The 24,373-nt window shown below is 43.6% G+C and overlaps 1 protein-coding gene across 1 annotated transcript; it reads left to right on the top strand.

The window, feature by feature from the left end:
* Positions 1-7,404: 7,404 nt before the first annotated feature.
* LOC308328870 (UDP-galactose translocator-like) lies at positions 7,405-9,032 on the top strand (the record flags this gene model as incomplete). Its single annotated transcript, XM_080782982.1, has 2 exons — positions 7,405-8,367; positions 9,027-9,032. The coding sequence occupies 2 exons, from the start codon at positions 7,405-7,407 to the stop codon at positions 9,030-9,032; spliced, it is 969 nt and encodes a 322-aa protein (XP_080639108.1).
* Positions 9,033-24,373: the final 15,341 nt, after the last annotated feature.

Genomic DNA, 24,373 nt, shown 5'->3' with positions numbered 1-24,373 from the left:
CATGGCTGTTTTGCCCCCCGACATCATTAATATGAATTTAGAAATGTTTTGATATGCTCTCCATGGTGCCTCTCTGATGGTGCCATAGAACACTGAACTTCCTCATGTCAGACCTTGTGACTCCATTAACCATGATCCACTGACCTGTAGTCTTTATTTAGCCGCACATACATAAGAAGGTCATACAGTATTTATGACCACCAGGTTACTGTGTTTCCTGTTATACTGCCAGCTATTGTCCAGGCCAAAATCCAGCTTTTCATGAAATGATCCAGAAGGGAGCAAAGAGCCCGGTTAACGGTGGTCTTGTTATCTTATCATTATGTTTTAGGATGACTTGATAGGGGAACTCCTAGCTGAGGTCAGCAATTCAGGGTGAATAACCCATTTTGATCTGGGAACGATTCTATGAATTTCTTCTAAATCCTGACAGTTTTCTGAAAAAGCTATGTTTCTATGTCAGTCGTTCTTCGATTTTTCAAAAATAGCAGACCTACAAGCTCATAGCGCACCACTCGGTGGCGCGCTATGATGAGCTCGTAGATCTGCTATTTTTCAATAGCTAAAGCATAACATAATGCTTACACCAAAAGTGGTTCCAGCGGAAAGGAGCATTTATGACAAACACAACAGAATACAGCACGTTCATTCATTCAGTCAGTTGTCCTTTTGTCCTGCGGACATGTTGATGAGACTTAACAAAATGCCACCTCCAGTGACACATTGCTTCAAATAATGTTGATTGAAAAGTGCAACAATAGAGGGTATGCGTGTGACATCATCATCAAACCAGGAAGTTATGCGGGAACGCCTACTGAGTGCCAAACAATTACTTTCTGGCACTGACAATTCATACATCCAAACAGAAAAGTCCAATATGATTGCATTAAACGATGTTAAACGACATTAAACTCACTTTGCCACTCACTTTGCCACTGGATTTGCCTTTCACTTTATGCATGCGCATACCCTCTATATTGCCAGTAACAGGAAATGTGGTACTGTGGCGTAGCTGGTTAAAGCGCCTGTCTAGTAAACAGGAGATCCTGCATTTGAATCCCTGCGGTGCCAGTTTCCAGGCAGATAGTGTAGAGCTGCCTTCCTGTTTCACGGGGTGCCTGGTGGCCTAGCCACAAGCCATAATGCTTTCTATTGAGCGGGATGACCCTGGGTTCGAATCCGACCTCCGTCTTGTCTCGCATGTCTCTCTTTCTCTCGTCCTTGGTTTTCCTGTCTCTCTGCATTGACCTACAGTATCTGAAAATAAAGCTTAGGAATACGGAAAACAGGAAATGTGTGGTGCTTCGCTCGTTCTGCGAGGTCAGTCAACTTCATGTGAAAGATGTGGCCTTAATGTACCGTCGTCCGCGAGCTCCCAAGGAAACATTGTCACGTCAGAAATGACAGGACACGGGCCCTTTGATTCCACTTCATATCAAACGCAGAACACGCCTCACCAGGCAAGCAGTGTGCAACTCTTGAACTAATTATAAAATGGTGTTACTTTGTCATGTCATTTCATCGCTATAGAGTCTATAGAGTATATAGACAGACATGTAGGCTCCCACAATTTTAAAATGCTTGCCCCTTGCCAGTCTGTAATATGTAATTTGTCATTCAAGATTCAAGGTTTTATTGTTACGTCTTATACACAGGCAAGAGTAAAATGCTTTTGTTTTGGGGTCCCTCAACAATGTGGCAGCAATAATAGAAATAGCAAAGAAATAAAGAGTATAGCAGCAAAAGTAAGAAAAAGGGCAAAGCATGTACAATAGTCATAGCACATGTTGAGGTGATTGAATGTGCTGTGTGCATGGTTCCCTCTAAATATTATCCATATGTGTAAATATATATTTTGTTATTGTTCTTCCTGGTATGGTTGCTCATTCAGTGGCTATTTGGTGTCATATTGCCAGAGGCTTTGTGGCTAGTATGGAGCCACTCGCCGCATGGCAGCATCTGAAACAATCATGTTTCGGGTGTGACGGTGTGTCTAGGGCAGTGGTTCCCAAACCTTTTTGACCCAAAAGACCCAAAAGAGAAATTTGATGTCTCCCCGGGACCCAAACTAGCTATTTTCACTACTATATAAACATTTGTTTCCTAATTTATGGAATTTATTAAATTTTTCTTTGATTTCTTTATTAAAGTTCTGGTTTTTTTTATTAAAAAAATGTTGCTTTTATTGGTTACGTTATTTTGAAAATGATAATAATTTAAAACAAAATGTAGGAAACAAAAAATATAGGGACCCATAAAAATTGGTCAGCGACCCCCAACCCAGTGTTTGGGAACCAGTGGTCTGAGGTGTTTGATAAGCACAAGCTTTGCTGACACAACATCCATGTTATATGGCCTGGGTGGGAAGGGAAGCTCACCTCCACTGATGTGCTAAGGCTGTGTCCACACATTCAACCCTCTGCCATGCTTTGCGTTTGAGGTCAGTACAGTACAGTTCTACAGTTCAGGATGCTTTTGGTGGTGCCATCTCCCACCAGGCTTCCTAGCTGGCAGAGCCAGATAGAGATGTGTACCATGGTGTGAGGTCCCACCTGTCTATCAGACCCCACACTTTAGTTCACATTGGAAATATGTCTGCTGACAGCTACCACATAGCTAAAAGCAGCTGAATTAACGAGGACTGCATCTGTTGTTTAGAATGCTTTCAACAAAAAACTGACCACTATTTGGCCCCCAGAGTGAAGAAGTGCAGATGTTTGTTATGGATTTGAGCCTTTTCTGGTGTTTGTCAGATGTTGGGATATAGGTCTATACATTAAGTGACATGTTTTAGTTTATAGTTTGTTATTTCTAGTCATTGGCAGTGCGTGGAAGATGCATACGCTCTGGCAGTATACTGTCTGAAAGTGATACTGAAATTAAAATAGCACTTTTATCAAAGCCGACAGTGGAGGATTTAACTGGGAACCATTCAGCCACTCTTGTCTCTAACTCGTGCCGCTGAAATGGCAGTTTTTGTTTAGCTTTGGTTTGATTATTCAATAATTCAAACCTTGTATTTTTGTTACATCTCATCTACATGTATGCAAGGGTACAATTCTTTGCTTTTGGCTCCTCTATCGTTGCAACAATAACAGCAATAGGTACAATAACATACTGTATGTGTGTGCAATATTAGTATGTAAAGTATCAGGTGCCTCTATGCCTCTTTGTGTGCGTGTGCGCGCGTGCATGCGTGTGTGTGTGTGTGTGTGTGTGTGTGTGTGTTTGTGTGGTAGGCCACAGAGGTCTATGGTTACTAAGGACTCAGAAACTAAGGGGAAAAGACATTTATACTGAGTGGGTGATATCCCAAGTCCAGAGGTCTGTCCATGACCATAGTAAACTCTGGCACGCACTCTACGATGTAGGCCTGTATACCAAGATATTTGAGTCATTTTGGGAGTGCTTTGTTTTAATCACATGCATGAAATCCTGACATATGGGAACCACATGGTAAACTGGAATAGAGTATGTACTATGCAGTATAAACTATACCAAATCAAACATGTAGCATCGTTTGTCTTGGGAGAATGGGTCCGTATTTCTTAACTTAAATGGGATTTATTATGTGAACAGACTATTTCAGTACTTAATGATGATACATGCCAGAACATGTTGAGTGTTTGTTTCCGAATCCGATCATGCATGTCTTTCGCAGTAATCCCTCATTTTTGCTACGTCTATCACGCACTACAGGATGCTTTGTGATTGGCTATTTTCTACGAGCGCCGCCGTTGTACGACAAAGTGTGAATCAGGCATAAGAAACATTAGGCATTTATAGCTTTATCTACGAGGAGGCACTTTCACACTGTTCTCCTGGTAGAGAAACAACAGTCTCCTCTCCCAGGTATGCGGCTTTCCCGCTGTGATTGTTGTTGATTCAGCTGTGCTCAGTCAAGTGCTGTAGTTAAGAGAGGACCTCTAATTTGTTCTGCTGTTAAGCAGGTCGACCGGCCTTCAACCCTCTTACACCCCTCTTTATTATCCTTAACACTTACCGAAGGCCGGCCACTCTCCGGAGATGGAAGAAGCATGATTGTATAGTGGAGTAAAAGTACAAGATTTGCCTTTTGGGATGGATGTAGTGGAGTAGAAGTTCAATTATTGAAAATTGGAAGTGCTTCAGTAAACCTCTAAATTGTACTTAAGTACAGTACTTACTTACCAAAAGTAAATGTACTTAGTTCCTTAACACCACAGCCACTCTCTCTCTCTCTCTCTCTCTCTCTCTCTCTCTCTCTCTGTATCTTGATGTCTCTCTTTCCGTCTCCACCTCTGTAATTCTCTCCCTCTTACCGGACCTCTCCTGCTCCGTCTCACATTCTCTCTCTCTCTTTCGGTGCCTTGCCGGTCCCTCTTCTTGAGTGAATGCCCGTGAATGAATCCCAGAGCATTGGTGTTTTCAGAGCCCCTGGATGTGAGGCCGTAGGTCAGAGGGGCTCAAGGGCCCCTGAGGGCCAATCGTATACCTTGAAGGGGTTTGGGTTCCGGGGGATGTGGGGAAGCCGTCTAAACATCCTCTTTGTATCCAGGCAGTATACTGTATATCAGTCTGGAATTGTGCATGCGCGGGTGTGCGTGTCTGTCTGTGTGGGTCTGGTGCGGGCGAGTGTGTGCATGTGTGTGTGCTGAATATAATATTCAAAGGCAGTGACATGAAACTATGCATGCTTCCCCTTAATCCCTTTAAACCTGCGACTCCAGAACTTAATTCCAGGGAATAAATCACTTGTGTGTATGGTAGAGCATCTGCATTAGTTAGGGTGGTCTCCCTTGCTCTTCCAATTGAGACACATTTATACATTTTTAGATCCTGTGGTTGATGTGTTTTAAAATGTAGTTTCCCTGACAGACATTATAAACATTTGACGGCTTCCTGTTGCAAGGTGCAAAATATATAGCATTCAGGGATTGTGGAACAGTTTGTCTGGCTTGACAGACTACTCAGTGGGTTCGTCTCCCATGGGAGACCTATAGGTTCCAATCCAGGGATAAGGCCATAAATCTTGTGCATTGCAGCTTTAAACACTTGTTCAGGTCTTGTTCAATGCCTCACAGCTGTCCAACGTCAACCCCAGTTTTCTTCCTTTCTATGCAGCTCTAACCTGAGAGGGTTGCCATGACCGTACCCTGGCTGAAATAAAGAATCATGTCTTATTTGGAAACTATTAGGTCGTGTCCCTTATTATTATGGATGCTGGCTGGGGTTAATATGCAAAAAAACATATACATACAGCGAGATCTTATTATTTTTCTTAGAAATAATGGACATCCAGTCGGGTGTCCCTTATGTGAATTTCACATAGCTCACACAACCCCACTGATAATGAATGTGATCGTGTTGTTCTTGGGTTGCTTTGTTGTGATTGATCGCTTCACTAGCGGTCGATTTATGATTGATGGCGCGCCATTTAATGTTCACAGTGGACAAGGAGGGAAGTTGGACATTTGGAGTGATTTCTTCATACCCTAAAACAGTGGTGATTGATAACATCCTTTGTCAATGAGAAAGACAAATACACAGCCCTTCCAATGCAACCCCCTGTTGCGACATCTGAAAACAAGAGCTTCTCCCTCGCTCCCCTCTGCTCCTCAGAGTTACAACAACAACGTTGCTCTGTTTCAGCCACTTGAGCCCTATTTGTATAGATTGTACGACGGCAGAAATAGCCGATCAAATGCGATGCATTGTGAGCTTGAAGATTGTCTGTTTTTTTAATATATATATATAAATATATTTTTTTAATTTGACATTTTAATTATTGTTGAAAATGGCTGAATTGGTTGAATTTAGATTTTTATATTTCTTCTTTTCAGCATTTCAAGGGAATATTTATATTAAATATTCTTATTTGATTTAAAAGTTTGGAGGGAAAAAAATGGAAACATTATGAACACTTTGGAAATCATTTACTTTTTTTTTAAAATCTTTTTCTGAAATTTTCTGAAAATCTGAGCTCCAGTGAGCTCATCCCTCCTAGTGGCCGCCCCATTCCAGCACATGTTTCGTCCTCCCCTCTGTGTGTGTGTGTGTGTGTGTGCTGGGAGGACAGCTCTGCTCCCATGGTCCCAGAGGCCAGGTCTATAGAAGCACAAGGACAAACATTACATGGGGACTTACCGCTGCACAGAACACATGTTGGCCTGTTAATGTCATCATAATGGGCAACAGCATGTTACGCTTTGAAGTTGGACAGGTCATTATCAGAGCAGTGATGTATGTTCCAACAACCTGGAACATACATGCCTGCACCGGCTCTGTGATATAGTCTCGTCCCATGCTCGATAAAACTTAATGTAGTCTAACGGCGGGGCTCCACCGGGCGTGTTGCGTCTCCGTCTCGTGCGTCAAAAAACGAACCGGGGCTATTTTAATGCAGTCACGCAATGCAACGCAACGCGGGCAGTGGAGCCACCCTTCATTCATTAAAAAGGGAACATTCCCTGATGGCTAAGCCTGCTCCGTCAAAATTCTAAAAAGTTTAATTTAAACATTACTTTAAACAGTAATGAGAATAGAAAAATGAGCACGGAATGTGATGTATGATGATGTATGATGAATCACTTCACACAAGTTTACTGGGTCTGAACCAAGCCCCGGAATGGCTGACCAACGTTGAAGCGCTCTGCCCTACTCGTGCTAAATGCAGGCCAGGCCGGTGCATTTAGCACGAGTAAACTAACAAGACTCCCTCCAGACTATGAGGGATTACCACGGGTGAGCCAGGAGAATGAGACTATAGCGGGACACTGCCAAAGGCATCAAGAACTGCCAGCCAGCAAACTGGTGCTCTGGGAACCAACACACGGGCATCGATCACGAGGACGTCCCACGCTAACATACGTGGATGTACTCAAGAGCGATGCAGGAGTGCAAAGTACCAACAGACTGGCCAGATGTATGGAGAACCGGGATGACTGGAAACGACGATGGAGGGCTCGTCTGAGGACGACCTAGAGAGAGACCCCGTGCAGCTGAGGTTTAACATTGAGTGCTCGTTAGCACTTCCGCATTTTGGACACCAAATCTTGGTGTCCAAATGTGGAAGTAGAGCGTTCTTCTGGGTGCTTCAAATCGCCACTGAGCCACTTCCATTGAAGTTCCATTGAGTAGTAGGGGGCGGGGCTGTTGCTCCTGGTCTGCCCTCTATCCTTTATAACTCTATGGTCTGAACGCACCGTGTTTCAAAGGTTGATATCGGGTTGCCCTATTTCTTAAAAAGAATAGAGACCAACCTATAGCTGTGTGGAACTCCATATCTGGTAACGACTGACATCATATTATTTACTAGTATATTTATATTTATATAATGTATAACTAACTCGGGCAAACATTGTGTGTTAGCTGTTGTTGCCACAACGTGTCGAGCCAAGAAGCCGGGATAGAGCAAACAGCAGAATGAACTATTTCAACAGGCGGTTGAAATACCTCAGCCTGTTGGTGCTGGTGGTCCAGAGTGCGTCGGTGTCCCTCAGCACGCGGTACGTCTGCACGCTGCCCGGCGACCGCTTCCTCACCACCTCGGCCGTGGCCGTGGCGGAGACGCTCAAGCTGCTGACCTGCGTGTTCGTCGTCTTCCTGCAGAACGGAGGGTGCGATCCGAAGCGAACGGCGGCGTTCCTGTACGACAGCGTGGCGGTGCGCCGCGGCGACACGCTGAAGCTGCTCGTGCCCGCCCTCCTCTACACGCTGCAGAACAACCTGGTGTACGTGGCTGTGTCCAACCTGCCCGCCGCCACCTTCCAGGTGACCTACCAGCTGAAGATCCTGACCACGGCGCTGTTCAGCGGCCTGATGCTGAGGAGGTCTCTGTCCCGAGGCCAGTGGGGTGCCCTGCTCCTCCTGTTCGCCGGCGTGGTCGTCGTGCAGTTGCAGCAGCACGGCGGACACAAGGGACCGGCCGTCGATTCGTCCGGCCAGAACCCCGCCGTGGGGTTGCTCGCCGTGCTGGCCTGCTGCGTGTCGTCGGGGTTCGCGGGCGTCTACTTCGAGATGATCCTCAAAGGAGGCTCCGCCTCCGTATGGGTCCGAAACGTCCAGCTGGGACTCTTTGGCACGGCCCTCGGCATGCTGGGAGTCTGGTGGAAGGACGGCGAGGCGGTCTCCGTCGACGGGTTCTTCTTCGGTTACACGCCGATGGTGTGGTTGGTCATTTTCAACAAGGCGTTTGGGGGCCTCCTGGTGGCTGTGGTGGTGAGGTACACTGACAATATCGTCAAGTCACTCGCCATGTCCTTGTCCTGTGTGATTTCCACGGTGCTGTCGGTCTACCTGTTCGATTTCCATGTAGACCATCTGTTTGCGTGTGGTGCTGCCATGGTTATAGGAGCCATCTACATGTACAGTACAGCCACGAGTACAGTACAGCCACGGTTCTCAAAGTGGGGTCCGCAACTCATAGCCAGGGTGTCCACAAAATAATTGTGTTCATGCCCAGAAATCAACCATGCAATAGCAGGCTCCCGATTTTGGACCCAATCCGGGTTTGTGTTGTTCACTGACTGTAGATAGATGATGTCCGTTTTTTGTTGCGCTGATTGGCTGAAGGGGTTGTCGGTCAACGCTGTAACAAACGATGCATTAGTAGGGTCCAGACAAAACGAATGGAAATGTGACTACATGTTGTCTCAGTAAGACAGTCCTCCCCCTATCCACAAGGAGGAGCAGTGCACCAAAGCATTATGGGAATTGTAGTCCAGGAAGTAAGTGAGCTCCATGACATCAGAGACACTGGGCTCACTGCTAAAATCTAAAATATCTAAAACCACAAATTACACACATAAAGACCCCCAGGAAAGTGTTCTAGATCTTCTAAACATCATTAACATATATTTTTTAGCAAAAAGGGTCCCTTAACTATCGTGCATTTCATGTTGGCTGGTCGGGCTCGTGACATCATGTGATCAGACCCTGATGTCATAGTAAAAGCCGTCAAAAACTAGAGTTCTCAACAGGCCCGAATGAGATGTCGGTACTACTAAAAGACATGTGTGGTATAATTTTGTTTGTCTGACATCCAGGAGTGAGAAAATGTGTGATAGCAGTTTCAGAAGGGCACCTGAATACCATTGTAGTGCTATACTGTGATTATGCAAAACCACATAATTCATTGTTGTCAATGTCTGATGTTTGTATATGGATGGACATGACCAAAATCATCATAATATAACAACAGACATGCCTCCCCCTGGCCAGCCGGGGCGCCTGATGGAGGGGAAAGGAACTGGTTGGAATAACGTGTTCCTTCCACGTGCTACGTCCAACCAGGGAAACTCCCCCCTGTCAGGTGTAAAGGAGCAACTTGGACACAACTTGGAAGGAAGCATGAGTTCAAGTCCGTTGCCCCCCCCTTGTCCCCCATATATGGGGACTAGGTTGGTGGAGGGTGTGTTGTAGAGCCCATGATCACATTAGATGATTGACACAGGGGTGAAAAATGGGTTACAAAATCGTGGGATAAAAAATATATCTTTAAAAAAACAGACATGCTGAATTATACTTCTGGTAGCCATACCGGGAAAATCCACAATGGCTGCCTTTCTGAAACGGGGTACATCTTAAAACATAATAGAATTATGATGAGTGATACCTCTTTTTATGAGTTTATGAGGATGTAGAAACTTTGAAGTACTCAATCTTTGCCTTAAAATAAGGACCCGACTGAAAAGGAGAACAGACGGCAAAATACATTTGGCAGTAAATGAGACTAATCAGAATCATAGCAGAATCATCCAAATCGACCCATTAGTTGCCAAGTTATGCCATTCACTATGTACCAATATCTTTCATCATACCAGACATAAGGACTGAAAATAAGCAATCGGCTGCCATTTTGAGATTGCTATCATATCATTTCATAAACTACAGACATGTAGCAACTCAAAAATCATATGCAACCTCTGTCCCTTTTAGTGGTACCGATATCCAAGGAATAGTCCTCTAGCCCATGGACTATACCTGGGCCCTCACCAAACCCTGTACACTCAAGAGAATGTCCCCGCTACCACCTCCATATACTGTATGGAGCTGACCTAACAAACATATGTTGATTTGACCTTATCTAGCCTGAGCTAACGTGTTTCTGGTCTAGAGGGGTGGGCCGTGGTTGATATTTGCGCACGTCCTGATTGGTTCACCGATCTGTCCGTCAGCCCCGGCCCCTCCTCTCCCTCCCCCAGTGCAGCGCTACGTGACATCATTTTGAGCGACGCCCACACTGAAGGGTTGAATCCCACTTCTAGACCAGAGCGGCCAATGCGTTTCCCCAGGCTTTCATTTTTTTGCACCGCGAAAATGAAAGCAGAGGCTAGACCTCATCAAACCCTGTACACTCAGGACATGCTCCTTATATGGCCAGTACAGAATTCATTCCATGTTGATCTGACCCCCCATGCCAAAGTGCCAGCAGTCTGCCGTCAACGAGGCGGATGTGTGCACGCAACCTCGCCCTTTAGGGCCTAAGAATACCTGTCTTACTAGGTATTCCTTGTGTAATTAGAAGAGTTTCTAATGGGAGCATGAGCCAATGCAGACAGTAATTGTAACCAGAACTGTATGATCCTCAAATTAGCCCCCCAGTAGCCCAGTAGTTTAAGGGCTTTTTTCCATTGAGTTACAAGTTTGCAAGTGTTGTGTGCGTGCACGTACCGTAAATGCACATTGTGTGTGTGTGTGCGTGTGTGCGTGCGTGAGTGTGCACCTGTGTGAAATGAATCATGAATGTTTGTAACATGCATGTGTGCATATCTCTGTGCATAATCCATTTGGATTACCAGTTAATGTTTGGGCTTTCTAACAAAGTACACATGAATCAACAACACATTTCCCAGAACATCACAAACCTAAACAGGTTTTGATCCCATCATCCTAGTCTGTGAAACAATCTTCTCATTTCAATTCCCTTTATAGTTTAGCCTTCCTCTTTTTGTCACTTTGAATGTGAATTATATCTTTATAAATATCACATAGTTTTTTCTTCTCCAATGGGACTCTGCAAAATGCAGCACTGCAGCAAGATATATATATATATATATATATATATATATATATATATCAGGCATATATATATATATATATATATATATATATATATATATACATATATATATTGTCAGGCAGAAACCTTGTATCTCCATATTTCAACTTCTGTCTTTTTTTTCATAATTTATTTTGGCTTTATCTGCCTTTATTGATAGGTTGAAAGTACACTGACAGGAAATGGGGAGAGAGATGGGGGGATGACACGTGGCAAAGGCCATCGGGATCAGGCTGGCTTAGCAGCCTATAGGTGCCCAGACGGTTGAGCTAACCATCCGGGCCAACTTCTGTCTTTTTAAAGTAAATTAATGCCCTACTTCATCATACAAGACTGTAACACAAAAGTAGTGAAAATAGCAGATCTACAAGCTCAAAACGCATCGCAGTGCGACACGTTGTGATCTTGTAGATCCTCTGTTTTCATGATTTCAAAATGTTTTTCAAATCATTTAAAAAGTAACGGTTTTGGACATACAAGGTTTCCACCCGCCAGCGACAATATGTATGTTTAGTAGCCGGTGGTTAAAAATGCATGCATGTTCAGTAGCCAGTGCACCACTGCGGCTAGCCAGACCAAACGGAGAAATGAGAAACATCTCTATAGATCCCATGGTCTGTGGTTGTTGTCTGTAGAGAAGCCTCTTGGCCTGCTGCTGCTAGGAGTTCTGCAGTGCATGCTATCCAAAACAACCTCGGGCTAAAAAATTATATTCCAAACATTGCTGGGAGCTCTTTCTGAAAGCCTGGTCTTCATTTCACCATGATGATGTTGTTTGGATTGTCATGAGTCATCTTTATCAATTTTAAGTCAAATCGTATTGGGCTTCATACAGGCTTAGATTGTGATGCAGAAAAGGAGCCTACAGCAGCCCCACCAGTTTTCTAGTGCCTAGACAGTAGACACTAGTTACCAAGATGACTCCAAATCTATCAGTCTATCACTGGCTCAGGCACTGAGCAGCCACCAGTTATTGAATTATTATCCAATTATTATTATTATATAGTATATACTTAAAGATTTGGGCCAATTTTCACAATTTGTCATAAATAGCAGATCTACAAGCTCATAGCACGTCATGTATATATTTTGGAATAGCTAAAATACTACGAAATAAGGCTTTTTAGCTCTTATATAAAATGACAGATTATTTCTTAATTGCCATTTTTGCATTAATCAACATTTTTCTTTATTATCTCTACCTGAATTGAGTCCAATCTTTTACTTTCAAGTTTTGGTCCATTCTTATGCAAGTCCTATTTCGATGACTTAACTCTGACTCGAGTCACTCTCAAGTTGTAATGCAGCCTGTGTAATGTATGTGTGATTCAGGAATAGTCATGGCTGCTGATGATTAAGGCCAATGTAAAGATAGGGTTTACAATCTAATCTCCAAATGCTGAAGACCAAACAGAGACTGGTTGGAATTTGGTTGGAGGGACGTCGAAGTGGTCAGAGAGGGAGTTTGTTTATGTGTGTTTAAGTGTCTCTGCCATAACTCTTCATTAACAGAAAAGTGCTTTGCAAAGCACATAATATATTTTTTTCATTCAGTGTGAGTCGTCCATTAATGTATGGGTTACTTTTATCTAAGTCTCATAAGCTTTTAAAATACAACTTGTATGAGCACTCTGATGACTTTCTATGAGTAATGTAAGGAATGCCATCATGGTTAACTTCACACAAAACAAAGTGCTGGGAAAAATTCCACGCTGAATATCAGATAGAGAAATGCAGTTAGACTAAACACTGGTTTTGCTTTCTCATTCATCTTAACCTCATAAACCCTATTTACTTTGTTGTCTGAGGTCCCAAAGCTTTATAGCCGCCCCCTCCTTTTTTTTGTGCCACATCGCAGCTTGCTGATCTGTTAAAATGTTGCAGGGTCCTTCCAGAGAAAAAGGGCACATGAGTTATGACAGGAATGTAGCCAGCGCAACGTGAAACACACTTTCCTCTGCAATCAGGTGTACTTTATGTCCCCAGTGAAGTATCACCATGTCAAAATAAACACATTGGGCCTCTGTCCAGTAGGTCCTACTTCAGAATTCAGTTTCACATTCAGTAATGACTTTCTTGGAGACTGCAATTTTGGGGTCTATCCCAGGTGTTATAGGCAGCGAGGCTAACAGGGATGTGACCTTAAGCCTTCTCTGGATCAGACTGTAATTACAGGACAGGACTGCAATAACCGCTCCTCTCCCTGGAGGACAATTAACGGGACAGAAAAGGTGTGAGATGCTCTTTCACCCTGTAGGAAATTACACACCGAACAGCCCGCCTGCACTGCTTCTCCTCTCTCTCTCTCTCTCTCTCTCTCTCTCTCTCTCTCTCTCTCTCTCTTTCGCTCTCTCTTTCTCACTCACACACACACACACACGAGCGCTTATACACCTATACTATACTTGTATCTTTTTAGGCAATTATAAATGCCATTCTTACAATTGTGTTGTGTTGCATGCCAGTGCCGGGCACCGAAGGTACCAGATCTACAACCGTACAATGTGTCACGCTGCAACACATTGTCATAGATCTGGTATTTTTGTTGCATGACACCAGTATATTAAGTATAAATCCGTTTAAATCCAACCCTTAACCTCGACCCCAAAACTTAACCTCTAAATGCCTAATCCTCTAACCTTTCCTAATTGTATAGCCTGACTCTACAAATCTTTGTTTACCATAAAACAACCCTTTATCTTTATCTTTCCCTGGACTGCACGCGCGCACACACACACACACACACACACACACACACACACACACACACACACACACACACACACACACACACACACACACACACACACACACACACACACACACACACACACACACACACACACACACACACACACCCACACACAGCTCCAGCTGGGCTCAGTCCTGGAATATTTCAGGTGTTGGTTTGTGGGAAAACAGCTGCAAAACAACAGCTCCTCTGTTTGTGTCTGCCTCCCCATCGCTCTGTCATCACCTCACTTTCTGTATTCTCTATAATATATACACACACACACACACACACACACACACACACACACACACACACCCATATGTGTCCGCGGAACCCTCACAAACTGCAATAAGAGTTTTGTTCAAATCGACTAATGGCATTGTTGGATACCTCCACTGCCTCCCTCCTGTCGCTCTCCTTCAATCTCCCTCCACCTCTCCATTACAGACACATTCCTCCTCCTCCTCTCCCATGTCTCTGTCTCTCCTCTTATTTCTTTCCTCCTTCACCTCCCCCCTGTCCAACAACTCTTCCCACATACCACTGATGGCCGGGGCCACATCGGTGTGGGACAGCTCCGGTCTTCGTCCACCCATTCCCCTTCTCCCCTTTCCCTTGATGGAGAGCTCTCTGCTTGTCGTCCGCCCCCATGTCCCATCACTCTCTCTCTCCCATGGCTCTCCGCGGCCATAAATCCTCACCCGGGGGCTCACACCTTCTCCTTTTATTGCTGACGGCTGACATCATTTCTTCATCGACCAACGTTAAAGCAGATGCATTTCCCTTTAAGAATCCTCGTCCCCTTCGATGACAGGTTACTTAACCACGTGAACCCTATAGCATCCCTATTCTGGGAACATAGCAGATCTACAAGTTGGTAGCCTGTAGACTTCTGACTAGACTAGAGCATCTATTTACAGTGACGAGATTTGGTCTACAGTGAAAACAGGATGGGACCAAGGCAATGCAGACTCCTACAGGGGACCCCAGTCAACTACACATATACGGTTTAAGTGAAAGAACAATATGCGAGTATCGTACCATAGCGTCCTTGTACAATGCAGCACAGCATTAAACATTATTTTAAGCACTCTGTGAGTTAGAGCATGTTAATATAATACAATACAACGAGTACATCTGCAGTGGTTGGCTCCCTACTCTTTCATGTAGACCCTGGTGTCGGGTGGGACACCTGGGATGCTGTAGGTCTAGTCATTTGAAGCAGAACTTGAAGATGAAGTGCTTTTTCTGTTTTGTATGTGTCTATGGGTTAACATTACTCTAATAGACCCCCAGGTGTGGTTATAATATTCAAATATGTCTTCCCGCTGTGTATTTTTGGTTTCTCCCTGAAAGCCGAAAGCCTCTATCCTTTATAGCTCTATGGAACCGACACAAGCGCTCCTTCCATGCGTCTCAGCCAATCGCAGCGATTGGGGGCGTTTCGAGGACAACATGGAGGGGAATCGCTTATATGTGAATTGGACACTAAGCTGCCAATCTTATTGCAGTTCAGACATGGTTGCAATACCTCTCTCTCTCTCTGGGAGAAGGAGACAACACAGCAGACATAAAAACTTCTGGATTGTGAGCTTTCATTAAGAACTCACTGCCATAACAACTCCCTCATGGTGAGCTCTGCCGGATCAATTCATGGTTTCACTCATAAGGCGGACATGAATACAGTGGTGTGCTAAGAAAGCTCTCGTTTGAAGTGTATTTCTGTCCGCCGAGTTGCTTTTGCCCCCTCGGTTTTGTTATGACAAAAATTGCCATGCCTCTCACTTTTATCTCAACGGCGATTTTGTTTGAAATGCTTCGTGACACATTGACAACAGTCATTATCCTCTTTGTGAAGATAGGATGAAAGTAATAAAATAAATCAGCGGGGGGGCCCTGTGGCTGCAATAAGCAGTTGTCGTTCACTATTGCGTGTCGAGCTGGCCATGAGGGTTGCTCGTGTGGAAAGGTCTGTCACAGCAATCCTCTTCACAGGTTAAATGTCACCACAACAGCTAACAGCAAGATGGGGGTGATTAGTGGCAACTGTGTAAATTATAGTGTGTGTGTGTGTGTGTGTGTGTGTGTGTGTGTGTGTGTGTGTGTGTGTGTGTGTGTGTGTGTGTGTGTGTGTGTGTGTGTGTGTGTGTGTGTGTGTGTGAGAATGCATGCGGGTGAGCATGTGACGCCTATAAGAGAAAAGGAGATTGTCTAAAAGCTGACATGATCCTTCCATTAAGTGGCGTGGAGAAGCTGGCAGCGGGGTCTGGGTCTGGGAGAGGAGGCGGCAACGCCTGCTACTCTGGAAGCGGTCAAATAGAACATCTGCAAAATGTACACTTGAATAAAAACACAGGCTTCACTTATAGCCATGAGAAAAGTACAAGAGGAGTGTTCAATAGATTTAGTTTGATTGATAACGCAAGCTTTCTGTCACGGTTCTCAGTGAAGGACTGAACCCAAGTGCAGAGCCAAACGCAGAATAGTCTTAAATTAACGTATTTATTCATGCCGAGAAGCATACAGCCAAAGTAAATAGTCAATGCAATTTTTTTTTTAATGCAAAACTTCAGGAGCATAAATGCATAAACCAGAAGTGCAAAAGTTATACAAAGCACATGAAATCCAAGATACCTTTTAGGAGACCAAAAATAACAAAGCAGAAGTCCAGGGCAGATCACTGGAACAACAATGTATGTACTGACAGTGTGTTTGTTGAATGAGTCCAGTCTTATAGGGAGCAGGGTGATTGCAGAAGTGTTCTCAGGTGTGGAATGGGCATGGCACTGTTGGGCTGAAGGGGTGGGGGTGGAAACAGGTGTGTGACAAGGACTGAGAGAGGGAATGGAGAGTGAGAGTGGCTGATGTGGAGACATGGTCTGTAGAGCGACAGACCATGACACTTTCTTTCTTGCTTGTTTCCTTTCTTACTTGTTTGCTTTCTTTCTTTCTTTCTTGCTTTATTTCATACAGTATGTCAGGAAGGAACCCATATTAGAGGAACCGTCGGTACTCGGTATAGTGCTGTCGCCTCACACAGGTAGAAGGTCCTGGGTTCGATTCCCGCTGGGGACGCTGTGGGCACTGGGGCCGTGTTCTCTCCTCCACGTCATCAGTGCCCATACCCGAGGCGGGGTTAGCAAAAGGGCCTTTCTGTGTGGAGCTTGCATGGTCTCCCCATGTCTCCTAGGGTAGGTAGGTATACCCTCAGAAAAAAACATGCAGTAATCCTGGTCTCTGAACTGCCTTCCCCTGGAATAACGTGTTCCTTTCACACGATATACGTCCAACCGAGGAAACTGTCAGGTGAAAAGTAGTGGCATTGAACGCATAGGCGTTGTTTTTTTCCGTGGCGTGTTATTATGGATCCCTCCTCAGTTCTAGGCAAGCCCTGCAGTGATTGCTGATTGGCCAACACGGTTTCCCCCTATATGAAAGTCTATTGGCCTGTTCCTATACAGACAATTTTGCACTTTATTTTTGACAATTTTGGTTGGTTGTAATGTGAAAGCGACTGTGACATTTTTGCCTATATCTGAAGCATGCCTACCTGGTAATCTTGGCCCGGGAATAGGCTAAAATAATAAATAATACAATAATACAAAATACCCTGTGACACCCCTGATTGAAGGACGCATGAGGGAGTGTAGAGCCCAGGATTACATTAGATAATTGACAGTAGGTGAAAAAATGGGTTACAAAATCGTATAGGATAAAAATTTAGAAAGGTAACCGTAATATTAGAATGCACCAGCATTTTCAAACATTATCCCGCGGCTTAACCCATTTTGAGCGTGAACCCCTTTTGGTGTTTTAACTAAGCATTATGTTATACTTTAGCTATTGAAAAATAGCAGATCTACAAGCTCATAGCGCGCCACCGGGTGGCGCGCTACGAGCTTGTAGGTCTGCTATTTTTGAAAAATCGTGAAAATGCGGCACAAATCTTTGAATATATATTCTTTCAGAATACTTAAATGGCTTAAAGCAAGACTGTGGTCTGTGAACAATCACTGTATTTTTCACATTCTTCTTCTACTCAGTGTTGAACTTTCCTCTCACTTTGTTCCACTACTAGAGTAGCTTGTGCTTTTACTCAAATTCTCTCCTGTCCTTTCCACTCCTCTCGACAGGGTATTGTCACTTGAAACGACACTGTGATTCTCCAGCTGTGGCTATACGAAGGGGGGGAAAACTGCATGACAGGCAGCAACGCCGCACATATATTCATCTGACAAATCGACTCTGAAAAGCTTTTTATTACACTTTAGCCTGTGGTTGCAGGTGTAGTGACTTGTTAGCAGTTATAGACTGTGGAGGGAAACACATGTTGGGTCTATTTCTTCAGCTGTGTTCAGTGGAGCAGGATGCATTTTTGGAGGTGGAGGAGGGGCGAACTTGATTATAATATGAAAGGAGCGACAGTACCGTGCCGAATCTGATCATGTGTTTCTTATAAAGTGATGCTACAATGGGATCAATGTAGCACACATACTGTGAATCACGTGACGTTCTGTTAAAACAATGTCTAGTGACAACCTGCCTACCAGGGAATTGTAATCGCTGCATATGCGTCTGTGAACAAAGCAACTAGACAATAGATGGGCCGATTTTCATTAAAGTTGGTGGGAACGATCAGTATAGGCTTCCCCAAAGAGATTATCAACTTTTGGGTAAAAATAAAGATCAAGGTCACGATCAAGGTTACACTTACAGAAAAACTAAACAAAACTACAGCATTGGTCATATCGGGAACGTTGAGGTTGTCTGTGCAGTTAACATTTTTGCACACTTTCTTTGCAGAGTCAACTACTTGCATGAGTCTCAGAGAGTTGGGGATTTGATGAAAGCTTCCTTGCCCATGTCTTCTCCATTTGAAGCCTTTTCTGTTACTGTGTTGATAAAGCTATACACTCTTAAACAAACAGCGCTGACTGAATGAACACTAATCTAAACCATGTGTTCCATAGAGACACAAACAGACCAGAGTCACTTTCACACAAATAATCAACTCCCATGACTCATAGGCAGGCACTACAAGACACTGTGAAGTCATTCTAGTGTTTAGATCCCTAAACATCCCATTATGATGCTACAAACAATACACATCGTCGCTGTCAGGCAAAAACCTTGTATCTCCATATTTCAACTGTTTATGTTGTGCGATGAATGCCCTACTGTCTTCACTGTAAAAGAGTGTAACACATGAAAGTATAGCGAAAATAGCCGATCTACAAGCTCACAACGCATCGCATCACCATTGCGAGCTTGTAGACTATCGATTTCAAAACGTGAAAGTGGTTAAGTGTGTCTGTGGGTTTTATAAATATTGAACCAATGAAAAGTATTAAGGGCTTGCGACGAAATAATAACTACATTGGATCCTTGGAACACATTTTCTTTAAGTAATGCATTTGTTTTGAACTAAAAGAAAAGATTTGTTTTTGGCTTTTGTGCATTTATTGATAGTTACAGTGAAGAGTGAAGACAGACAGGAAATAGGGAGAGAGAGAGGCGTGCAGAAAAGGTCGTACTGAACGGGACTCGAACACGCAACACGCTGTCAGGCCAGAGCCTATATATGTGGCATGCGCCTGGACCACTAGGCCAGCGGACGCCCAGAAATAAAAGGTTTTCACCTGAGAGCAACTATGTTGTAAGTACACTAGCAAACACATAATTTAAATCAGTGGTAAGAGATTCATCACGATCACTGTCCATTCATGTGCCATGGGTATAATTTTAAAGTGAGGTGCCTTATTCAGTGCAGTTGTGAGCTCACAGTATAGGCTACTGTACTTTACTTACAAAGCTCCTGAAACAGATGTGAATTGTCACCAATCACCATCTTGTTTTTTCAAGACCTTTTGGGTGATTTGGCAGCCTGCTTTCATCACCCTTTGCACAATTCTCGTCTTTTCCAGACACTGTGGCTCTCTAACCGAAGTCAGCAGCGGTCAAGCGGTTCACTTTTCGCGGAGAGAGCGTCTCACTGTTTGCCTGGTCGGTCAACCGTGCTGACCCTCATTAATTGTGGAAAACTCCACTTCTGATTTGTGTGCGTCCGCACAAATAGCCACAGGCAGGAACACAGTCCTCTCCCAGGGGTCCCTCTTTCAACCAGAACCACCCAGAAAAATCACTCAGTTGCGATGCCAGACCAGTATTGGATTTGTCCAGCCTTTGTGAACACTGTGGTAGCACTCATGTTCAGGACTAAATACCCACCCCGTGAGGCTCGGAGAATGACAGGACCACATCAGTGTTCTCGCATGTTGGAGCTTATATTGATTATGATTCACAGTACACTTGACAATACTGCCAGCCATTTTCCAAGTCATACAGTGGGTTTGTTTGTTCTAGGAAGAAATCAATTTTTTCCAGTATACGGTATGAATATCGACTTGCAGACTCGAAACTATTATAGATTATCCAACTTCACTATGTCTCTTGGCTGGACGAAATATTGATTTACATAGATGTCCATGACTTCTTTAAGGCTCAGTGATGATTGAGCCACTCAATAAATTATTCAGGTCCTTTTGGATGAAATTGACAAACAAATACATGAAATCTAACAGCAGAAGAACAGTTTATGTTCATGTACGATGCGTGACCGAAGCTATGATTAGCATATGCATTGTCGGTGGTGTGGTTATAGCGTTGAGAATTGTGAATTCAGCAGAATTGGCAGCAGATCTCTTATATTGTCGAAGATTGCTGCCTGGACTTGTGCCTCTCAGTTATAATGACAGCCATGGTTTGCTTTCTTTTTTTCCAGGCCCAGCTCACTGTAAACAGGCGGTAGCCAATATATTTGTGCTCTGCGCGTATTAGGAACACGGAGTGAACAGCCATCTCTGAATCTTCCCTTCCTGTATTTCACAATTCATACCAGATTGATAGAAGAATTCCTTTCGGTTCCAAAGCATTTGTTTTGTGAGTGCACTTTGCATGTCTTTCATGTGTTCTGCGTAAACTGCAACAGACAACTGGTTTGTCTGTGGTTATTTCTTGTCCTGCAAAGCAACAAAGGATCTGATTCCAGGAAAGGCCTAGGTTTAGTCAGTCAGCCGGCTGGATGAGACACATGCAGGCTGTCTGTAGGTGGACGACCTTGACATTCCCAGCGTCGACTGTGTCTTCACCGCAGCTTTATCTTTATTAAGCTTGTTGCTTTTCTGTTCAGTGATCGTGTGTGCGCGCGTGTTTGAAACGACACGTTGTGATCTTGTCGATCAGCTGTTTTGGGTGCGTTGACTGCACCCATCTGCAACGAGGTGTACAACATGGGCTCTTATAGGAGCCCTCCAGGGCTATATGGAGCAGGTTGTGAAAGACCTGGTGCTGGTTGGAGGTTTTGTGTGTGTGTGACATATTAGCTAATGTTTGGTTTGGCCTGGTTTCCTGCGAAGCTCCTCAATGCCAGACCTGTTACTGTATTTCATGCCTTGGCCCCGACTTAGAATAATCACTGGCTCTGAAGGCTCCGAACGAGGAAGGAAACTGGCACCGATATTCATCTTTACTTTATTATCTATCAACTTATGAGCCCTTTTCGACGAGTTTGGGGGATGAGATGGAGTTTGGTTAAACTGTGTCCTCAAGGCTCATTATCTGTGAAATCCAAGGTTGAAATCTCTCCGCTGGTTTTCACGTCTGGCAGTGTGTTTTTATTCCTCATTAATGTAACGTAGCATCTATACCAGGCCATCTGGCTAAAGTGCTCGTCATGCAGTGGCTTTCTCACACTCACTGTCAGATGGTTTGATAAATCTATAGCCATAATTATTGTAATAATGCCTCTGATCTAATCGCCGTGAGGCACCATGCTATAGGCGTGGCCAGCGGTTTTTGTCACCCTGTGAGGAGATGTTCCAAAAAGTACTAATGTATTTTTTTATGCATTTATTATCGTTTAAATGTGTCTTCAGAATGAGATCATGAGAACACTGACCATCTTCAAAATGATGTATATGAAACGGGCCCCTGAGGTGAACACTGATTCTCAATGCTGGGGGGCTTTGTATCTCAACCAACAACAACAACAGTCAAACTCTGAGAGTGTACTGTATACAAAGGGAACATTTGGTCAAGGTTTTGTAGAGTTAAAAGAAATAAATCAATGAGGATATTACAGTGTAGATTGGGGTACAAGAGATACATGGGGATCCTTGGCCTATAGTGCATATAAAACCGGGGGTCTTTCATATAAAAAAAAGGCTAGGAATCACTGAGTTAGAAAGACAGGGTCTAATAACGGTGAGGCTTTGCCTGGATCTGGGACTCCATGTGTCCAGTCTATGACGTCACATCAGTCATCTATGACTCATCTATGATGTATGACTCCATGGTTATCCGGATCCATTACATTTTGCTGACCCACCGACACACACACACATGAATTGACCAATTACGGATCTCCTTAGCCCAAACAATCAGATGCATACCTGACTTTTTTTTCTCTGGCAAATCCCAGGCATGCTGTGATTCAGACCCTCCATCTCAGGAAGTGACTTGTGGGTCTGACTACATGAGACTATAGGGTAACGTGCTGATCCGTCCATAACTATAGTGTACTTAATCACAGTTAAAGCGTTTGGATCAGTGCTTTAATTATCAGTGATGAATAACATGTGTTAGTTAAGTAAACGTATCAATAGAGCGTCGCAGTCCTGTCCCCTTTCATGACGACGCCAGGCCCAGGAAATAATATAATTCCCAATGCATTTTTCCCATAGACATTTCGAAACGTCTTTTATTTAAAGACCTTATAAGCGTTGTACAAAGCCAACTCTTGTCGTGACAAATCACGACAACACACACAATATTTTGGACCAAAGAAGAAAAACAACAAAAAATTTGTTTTTCTACTTTGTAATTCTTTGTTTGGCCCAAAACATTGTGTTTATTGTCATGATTTGTCACGACAAGAGTTGGCTTTGTCCGCGGCGTAAACGTCTTTAAATAAATACTTTTTGAAAAGTCTATGAGGAAAATGAACGGCGATTTCTTTTCCGGGTCTCTCGAGGGGCGGGACTGCGACGCTCTATACTGCAATGTAGATAATATAATGTTCTGTTACAAGTAGAAGTACATTAAAAATGTACAGTTTGAGTAATGTACAAAGGTAAATTGGCATCAAAATATACTAAAGTAAAAGTAGTTAGACATGTGCAAATGTAGTAGTTAAGTTAAAGTAAGTACTCATTGTGCAGAATATCCCATTTCAAAATCTTCTCAAATTTACAAGCTGACATTGCTTCGCATCGCGAGCATTGTGAACTTGTAGATCTGCTGTTTGTCTCTAGTTTGTTTTGTATTAATAATCAAAATCTACAACATAAATATTAACTAACGTTTTTCATATAATTGTAGTGGAGTAAAAGTACCTTCCTCTGAGATGTAGTGGGGTAGAAAAGTATTGACATTAGTAAATACTGAATGAAGTAAAAATACCAAAACAATTGCACTTATGTACAGTTTTTTTTTGTTTATTCATTATTATTATTTTTACAAATATAGAAGTAAATTGAGAAATAAAAACAGAGTCAGTACAGTTACTTTACACAACTGTTAAAATTAGGTCCTGGTATCTCAAACAGGTTGTTTTGGATGTGCTTTTGACTGTGTGCTGTGATGTCATGAGATTAGCGTCTCTAGGAGAACTCTGTCACCCCTGAACCCAACCTTCATTCACCTAAATGAGATTCACCTGAGAGATTCACACAGAGAGAGACAGTACAGTTTGAGAGATGTGTGAGCACTCTTTCCATACCCCAATCAAATGATATAGCGTTCACAATGAAGAACAGGAGATCAAAAGACGAAGTGGGATGTCTTCATTTAATTCCTGCGCCGATTATGTTACAAAGTCATTCAAAGATAGTGTTTATTCTTACGCATGTCCACCTGGCTCTCATTGACTTCAATCCAGTTTGCCTCCCAGTGAACCTGACGAATCTGCCAGCTCGAGTTGGCGGCCCAAGAAAGTGACATATTTGTCCTTCTTTACGTAGCCTTGGGGAATGGCACAGACGCCATCTGGACTGAGGAGTGCCTAAGCACTGACTCACACTGCACACTGCAACAGTGGCTTCTCTCATACAAAACCAGCCTCGTGGAAAAGGGCCGGTCCTGAGACTGCAGAAAAGCACAGTTGGTCGCTCTCATCTTCAGATAATAACATGATAATACATTCCTTATTCGTTCGGTTAGTCACACACAGCCCTCGGGGGGGCATTCTCTCACTGTCTTTGGGTGTCATCATGTGGCATTCAGAATGTCACATTTGATGTCGTTCACAGCACGCTATTCTCGCAGAGGTACCATGCACATACAGATCAACCAGTGAAGGACTTGCATGATGGCCCCCAATGGAATGGAGATGAAAGAGGAAAAGGGTTGCATGATGTTTATTTGAGGTTTGGAGAAGGAGGCTTCCCTGGGCCTCACACACAGAGACCTCCAGCTGTCCCCCGAGTCCATCCAACTTAGACCGCAGCCATTAGCCCCTTTGTGTCTCATCTCATCCATACCTAGGAGCCAGAGGTCCAGCATTTATTCTCTGTACTTCTTTATAAATGGAAGCTGTGGGT

This window comes from Protomyctophum bolini (assembly GCF_963924005.1).
Source record: "Protomyctophum bolini genome assembly, chromosome: 14".
NCBI lineage: Eukaryota > Metazoa > Chordata > Actinopteri > Myctophiformes > Myctophidae > Protomyctophum > Protomyctophum bolini.
The sequence above is the reverse complement of the archived record's forward strand: the minus strand, read 5'-3'. Positions and strand labels throughout refer to the sequence as shown.